Raw genomic sequence first — 7,316 nt, 5'->3', positions numbered from 1 at the left:
CTTACTTATTTTTGCGATTCATCTTTGTGAAAAATAAAGAACTAGGATCTATAGGAACTAGAAAGTAACTTTACGCACATGGATTTGTATAAGAAATGTAACAAAGAAGGTAGCGTTACTCGTAATAGTGTTAGGATCATATAATTATTAGTTCGGGACATATGTTAGCAATTATATGGAGAGTTATTGAGAAAGCGTTCATCGGCATCGCCTAGATGGTTGAAATGAGATAATAGAATATATGAGAGAAGGCGTAGGGACGAGAGAAAGAAGGCAGTGCATGAAAGAAAGAGAATGAATGAGAAAGGGCATACTTAAAAGACGGTGGAAGAAAAGATGGGGAAGAGAGGAGAGAGAGGGAGAGAGAGAGATTGAGAATATAAGAGATGGTGGGAACGATTCATCCTTCATTACTGAAGATTTATAACTCAACCGTTTCAACTCTACTACACTCAGAAGTGTTATACGGTGTGGGATTATGTATGGGTATAAAATAAAAGACTCGTTATAACAGTGAATCAGAACTCGTCTATCTATGCTTTTTTGCCATTCACGAACCAAACTCCTAAGCTATTTGAGAAAGTACGACGGAGCAATTATTTATATAGATTAGACAAGCGCAGGCCTGATTTCACAAAATATATATGATGTAGGATATATATATATNCTTACAGCTAATTTATGTGCAAAACTGTGTTTTGTGGTGGCCATTTTGCATTTTCAACTTTTTGGCGGGAAGATTATATCTTATGATATTTGACATGTGTTTTATTGCATTCTTGACTTCAAAAACATAGGTATAGACGCCAAGATCATGGTAATCGGGGCAATTACAGCTGATTTATGGGCAAAAACACGTTTTCTGGTGGCCATTTTTAATTTTTAATTTTTTGGCGGGAACCATTGGAGTGACATCGTGTTTCCCGCAATTTTTGAAATCACCATACTCAAAACCCCCCTAGAGCAAATTTTCATGCTTCTTTCCAGAAGTGCACACTTTAAGTGAAAAATGTCACATATCCGCCCCACTACTAAGTCTAAATCTAAATAAAAATTACTAAAAAAATCTAAATTAAAATTAAAATTAAAATTAAAATTAATATAAAAATAAAAAGATCTTAGCAATTTAGAACCTTCAAGATGGCCGTTTTTGAGGGAATTGAAAAAAAATTTCAATTGTAAGTGCAATATTTGTGAATTTTAGGGATATATTTTTATTTGGATTTTAGAGGTTTAATAACACGCACCCCCTCACAACCAGTGGCGGATCCAGAAGTGAATTCTATGGGGGGGGAATCATGCGAGCTCAAGGGCACGAAGCGCCCGAGGGGGTAGGGTGTTGGAAGGTGTGTCACCCTCCCACTGTGTGGAATTGTTAAAAAGTTGCAATCTAAAAGCAATCAATTTTGGACATCTTAATTTATCATAATATATAAGGGTTTTCCTCCATCAGGGGGGTGTCGCCCTCCTGTTTAGGGGGGGGGAGGTCCGGTATATATATGTGTCAGTGTGCGGCAGCGTGCGTGCGGTGTACATGCATGTGTGTTGCAGAGGAGCATTTGCACGGCATTTACAGGAAATTGTCGGCAATAATAGGCAAAAGAGAGTAGAGAAATATTAAGAATTTGGTAGTAAATAGATTTCGTATTTATTTAGCATTCTATTTTATTGAAACGCTCCAAACGCCTGTGTCTGAGGCAGCATTATTAAACAATCTTCATCACAATAATATCACGGTTGAGTTAAGTATTTTTATCTTTGGAGACACCAAAAACTAAAATACTTACTACTAAATGTGTGCTATATGAACATGTCCACACTGGGTTACCAGTGCAGACTTACTTAGGCTAAAATACCCTTGCCCTGGAAATTCTAGGGGGCGACCGCCCCCTGTGCCCCCCGGATCCGCCACTGACAACTACAGCACTGGAATCATCTCCCCCTGAAATTTTGATAAAACGTATATTTTACTGAGAACGCTAAAACTGTGCAAAATATATGAGAAAAACAACCAGATTTGAACCAAAAAGTGCATATTTTCACCCCTTATACAAAACCGGGAATATACTTTCGGTCGGGTCTCAGCAACCGCCCCCCCCCCACCAAAAAAAAGGGATGAAATTGCATTTTTCTCATTCAATCCCCGTGAAAATTTAATATCCCAACTCTCAATCGGTCTATTCTAATTCATCCTATATGGGGAATGCGTCAAAAATTAACCGTCTGAGTTTCAGTAAAATAATGTCATTCTTGGAACGAGTTGCAGGCAGTTTACAGTAGATGTATGTCCATTCCATGTGATTCCATTTGAATACATTAGGAGAGTATGAATAGCGATGACGAATTTGTAAATAAACGTTCAGTATTTATTGTCTGTAAAATAGTCTGGGATATATCCCCCCCCCCCGCTATCTATGCCCTGTGTATCAGAAAGATGTAAATACATGTGACATAACAGTTTTCCCATGTGTAGGGCCTAGACTTCATACATGTATCATATATAAATTATCAGAAGTCTATCAATTGATCGACTCCTGAAATTATGTATAATAATGCAGGAATAAGTATTTTTGACAAATGGGTGCGGAATATTACCGCGCGGTATCCTAAAATACTATAGGAAGTCAACATTTTGATCGTCTCTCTCTCGACCTTTTCAAGATCCTACATTCAAATGACACAACACTCGCACGATGTACCTTAATCACAACTAATCTTGTAATTTTCAATTATCTCATGTTCTGGAGTCCCTCACGTATCCGAACAACTACCCACTAGACAATTACCCACCGGACAATTACCCCCCGGACAATTACCCACCAGGACAATTTACCCACTAGGACAACTACCCCCCGGACAATTACCCACCTGGACAATTACCCACCAAGACAATTACCCACCCGGACAATTACCCACCAGGACAATTACCCCCACTCTCGGACGATTACCCTAGCCCCCCCCCACACACACCGTACAGTAATGATGATTCATTTAACAGACCAACTTCATGATTTCATAATTTCAACTTCAACATTTGCTGATACTGCCGATATTTTGACTTATTTGCGACATTTTCCGATACCCGATTTTGAAGTTCATATCGGCAAGTATCGGCCTTCACCTGCGCATCAGCAGCAGGAGCGAAGCGCAGCCACCAATGCACACGTACATGTCTAGACATTTTTTGGGTCGCTTAATACAATGAATAACATCCGGGGCGTAAATCCGTACCGAGGAGTGGGGGGATGGTCGGCGATAGCCATCACATACTAGCACGAGCACAAGCCCACGAGCGAGATCGCGCACGCACGAACATACACACACACACACACAACACACACACAGCACACCACACACCAGCACACACACACACCACACACACACACACACACATGCACACACATGCACACACAATGCCCAGACATGCACACACACTACACAACAAACGACAAACACACCACGTACATAATTCTATACATGGCATACATACATGCACGGCACATTGGCCGGTGCCAAATTCGACAAACGCGTTACGTTTGCACGGTGCCGTAGAGCCATGTAAAATTTTGAAATACTTTTAGCCAAATTTTCCTTGCATCTGACGGCATTACTGTGTGCTATCATTCTTATGCTGATGATACACTATCTCAACCCTAGAACTCAACCTACAAGTTAGGATTCAAACACTTTTCATGACTTTTTACGGTTTCATGAGCGTACACAGTTAGGTTACCTATAGTATAAGACATGGCTTATTAAACACACAGCCGTAAGAATGCATTTCTCACAATTTCACGTGTTTTTGATATTGTTTTGCAACCCATACTGGCTATTATTGTTGTTTGTCGGTCTGGTGGTTTTAAATCTCAGGGGGATATTGTGTACAGGCCATCCCCCTCCTTCAAGAGCAGGGGGGTGCATCCCATCCCGCGATTTACGACTCTGGCACACACCGGCCACAACAGTTACATAAATAACGTACATGGCCAAGAGCAAGCGATCATCTTGGCCGGATCAAACACCTTTCCGTCATTATAGGAGGGCGTAGGGGCGCTCCCCCACCCGTCCAATTATCGACCGCGGCTTGTTTCTCTGAAACCATGGCCGCGTAGGCATTTCTCTCTTCTCCGACTAATATAATATGTATTGCAGCGGACAAAAATTTACGGAAGGGGGAATTTTTCCCTTATTGGAAGGTTAGGTGGGTAATTGTCTTGGTGGGTAATTGTCCTGGTGGGTAATTGTCCTGGTGAGTAATTGTCCGGGGGGTAATTGTGCTGTAGGGTAATTGTCCTGGTGGGTAATTGTCCTGGTGGGTAATTGTCCGGGTGGGTAATCGTCCGGGTGGGTAATTGTCCTGGTGGGTAATTGTCCGGGGGGTAATTGTCCGGTGGGTAATTGTCCAGGGGGTAGTTGTCTTAGAATCGTACCTCAAATATTTATCTCATGATATTCTAAATGATATAATTGCATTCCTCACCCCAGAAAATGTATGTTTAAACACCAAGTTTGCCCTCCTAAGTGGCCTAGAAGCTGGGACATTGGCAGTTATAGGTTTTTACATAGCGGCCATCTTGGAATCCAAGATGGCCGCCTTCCTCTATCTTGGTGAAGTGGTGCACATGCCCGTGAAAACAAAAGCTATAGTACTAGAGCTAGGCAAAGACACTAACATAACCATAGCTGGTAACAGAAATCAAATTATCTTGCAATTAATGTTTTAAACCTGATCTGTTTTATTTACTATTATTTATAAAATATCATGATGTTATATAACTATATATATAGTTTATGAAAGCTTATTATTTGCTTGGTCCTTTATTACAACAACAAATCGTTGGGCTGCCATTATAGTGATTGTAATAATATATGTATTATTATATCTTTATAATTATCATATCTATGATTCAGCTTAGCTATATGCATGCACGATGTTTGCTACAACTAGTTATTAGCAACAGCCAATGACTGCCTAGTCCACACACAGCACAGCCACTGATAGCGGTACATCGTTATCTCGAACAAAATAAAACAGCTTCCTGACGCAGTATCGTACGCAATGTAGAGAGGAAGGGGGAACTGAAAGACTTGTGTGTGTGTGTGTGTGTGTGTGCGTGCGTGCGTGCGTGCGTGCGTGCGCGCGCCCGTGTGTGTCATCGACTGTCTACTAACGTACATATAGAAGTTTACCTATCACAGTTTGTCTAATAATGCACACGATTAACATATTATCGATCACCCTGTGTCATAGTAACATGTCCAAATCTATCGTCGTGCGTCTGTTGTCAGACAATGATCGTACGATACACGGTGATCAGGATGACCATTGTGGTTAGCATGGATGGACGCAGTGACCAGCTACGATTGTCGACGGTAGTCGGCTCCACTGTTGTCATACAGTGATCTTTATTTTGGCCTGAAACACGGGTGATTTCATTTCTACATGCTCATGTGAATAGTATATAAGAGGAATGAGGACGAGATAAGAAGTAAGAAACAAGTGTGCATGTGAGAGAATATGCGATAAAGTAGGCTCTTATCGATTGTGCTAGCACATTTTTTGGCATAATTTGGGAAAACGGGCACATTTTTTGCACTTTTTATAGAAGTAGCACTGCTAATATAATCGGCATATTTTTATTATTTTCAGAGCACATTACTATAGTCATGACTTGTTTTATTTCTAATATTGATTTTTTTCAAGCTTTGTTCAGCCTATGTTCATTCCGCTAGTAGTCCAGGCCCTTGTCTAGGCTAGGTAGGGGGAGCCTTGCGAAGAAAAGAAAGTGGAATCGTGGAAGCTCCACGCAGAGCAACTTCCTAATTGGTCCTCTGCAGTTAAGAAAGTGCTGCTGGTCCCACCATCTTCTGCTGCTGCAGAGAGAGTTTTCTCTATACTCTCGGCTTCGTTCAATGACCAGCAAGATAATGCACTGCCAGATTACTCACAAGCAAGTGTAATGCTGCAATGCAGCAAGTGCTAAGCGGATATTAGGAGAACGAAATAAAATGCGAATAAGCATGGTGCATTTTGAGGAAACTGACTGAGTCATCAATATAGTTTTGTGTTGTGTTTAGAGCAGTCCAGACCAGTTCAGGAGAAAGAAGGGATCATTTCAAAGCTAGAATTAACTTGCTTTCGTTAACAATAAAGCATATGATTTATATTTTTCTTGTGTTTCTTGTGAATAGCATAATCTTTAAAAAACGAGCATAATTTTTAAAAACGAGCATAATTTGACCATAATTGGGACAAAAAACGAGCACTGCTTGTAGCATAATGTGCTACTTTTACTAGCACAATCGATAAGAGCCTGCGATAAAGACGGACAGTGAGCGAGACCGAGGGCGAGAGAGAGAGAAAGAGATAGAAAGAGAAAAGGAGACAGATGACGGTTGTTAACACACTGATCGAACAGTTATCTAAATTATAATTCGTAGTGTGATATATAGCACCAATAATTTTATCACCGGAACGCCCCTAACCGGTCCCCAAAACACCCTACCTATGCACGCTGCGTAACCGAGCACGTGAGCAATCAGGTTTTGTTCGAAGGTACCATGCAGCAGATGCGCCATGGGTCCGGTAGCGTACACGGCCACGTCCTCTCCCCCGTGTGTTGCGTCCGTCAGTGGTACGGCGGACGCCTGCGTGTAGTCATTGGCATCTGCAGAAAATATCACGAAGACATTTGTATGCGATGCACGAGGCGCGCTGCTAGCCTACTATTGCTGTCACTGCTACTGGTGCTGATTCTGATGCTGCCACTGCTACTGGTGCGGCTACTGATGCTGCCACTGACACTGATACTGATACTGATACTGATACAGATACTGACACGGACACTGATACTGCCACTGCCACTGCCAAGGCCACGGTCACCGCTACTGTTACTGCTATATGCTCCACTAACCAATAGCGACGTTTGTAATATCCTCGCGGCCGTACGGTGTGGAGTAGTTCGCCGTGTATCCGGGTCCGTTTCCGTATGTGAGAATCGTGTAGGGTAGACCGTCCCTATCCGAATTCACTTCGGCAGAACCTGCGAGAACGTCTACCGCAATGAGATGTTAAACAAGGATCACGTGCGCTCCCATCCTCTCCCATTCCCTTTTCTCGCCTCCTCTCGCTTTCGTCCTCGTTCTCTCTCTCTCTCTCTCTCTCTCTCTCTCTCTCTCTCTCTCTCGTCCACTCTTTCTCTCTATCTCTCTTACTGTGCCCCTCGCTTGCTTTGTCTGTCTGTCTGCCTGTCTGTCTGTCTGTCTGTCTGTCTGCCTGTCTGTCTGCCTGTCTGTCTGTCTGTCTGTCTGTCTGC

General features: G+C 42.2%; 1 protein-coding gene across 1 annotated transcript in view; it reads right to left on the bottom strand.

The window, feature by feature from the left end:
* Positions 1 to 4,716: 4,716 nt before the first annotated feature.
* LOC106819452 (alkaline phosphatase-like) overlaps positions 4,717 to 7,316 on the bottom strand; it is a 5,567-nt gene continuing 2,967 nt past the window's right edge. The window contains exons 5-7 of the mRNA XM_014824083.1: positions 6,812 to 6,864; positions 6,507 to 6,723; positions 4,717 to 5,416 (exon numbers count right to left, since the gene is read on the bottom strand). Coding sequence (XP_014679569.1) covers positions 5,286 to 5,416; positions 6,507 to 6,723; positions 6,812 to 6,864 — 401 coding nt within the window. The 3' untranslated portion in view covers positions 4,717 to 5,285. The remainder of the gene's footprint in view (positions 5,417 to 6,506; positions 6,724 to 6,811; positions 6,865 to 7,316) is intronic.

The sequence above is a fragment of the Priapulus caudatus genome, unplaced genomic scaffold (genome assembly GCF_000485595.1).
Source record: "Priapulus caudatus unplaced genomic scaffold, Priapulus_caudatus-5.0.1 Scaffold3468, whole genome shotgun sequence".
Classification (NCBI taxonomy): Eukaryota; Metazoa; Priapulida; class Priapulimorpha; order Priapulimorphida; family Priapulidae; genus Priapulus; species Priapulus caudatus.
This window is presented reverse-complemented; position numbering and strand designations above follow the sequence as displayed.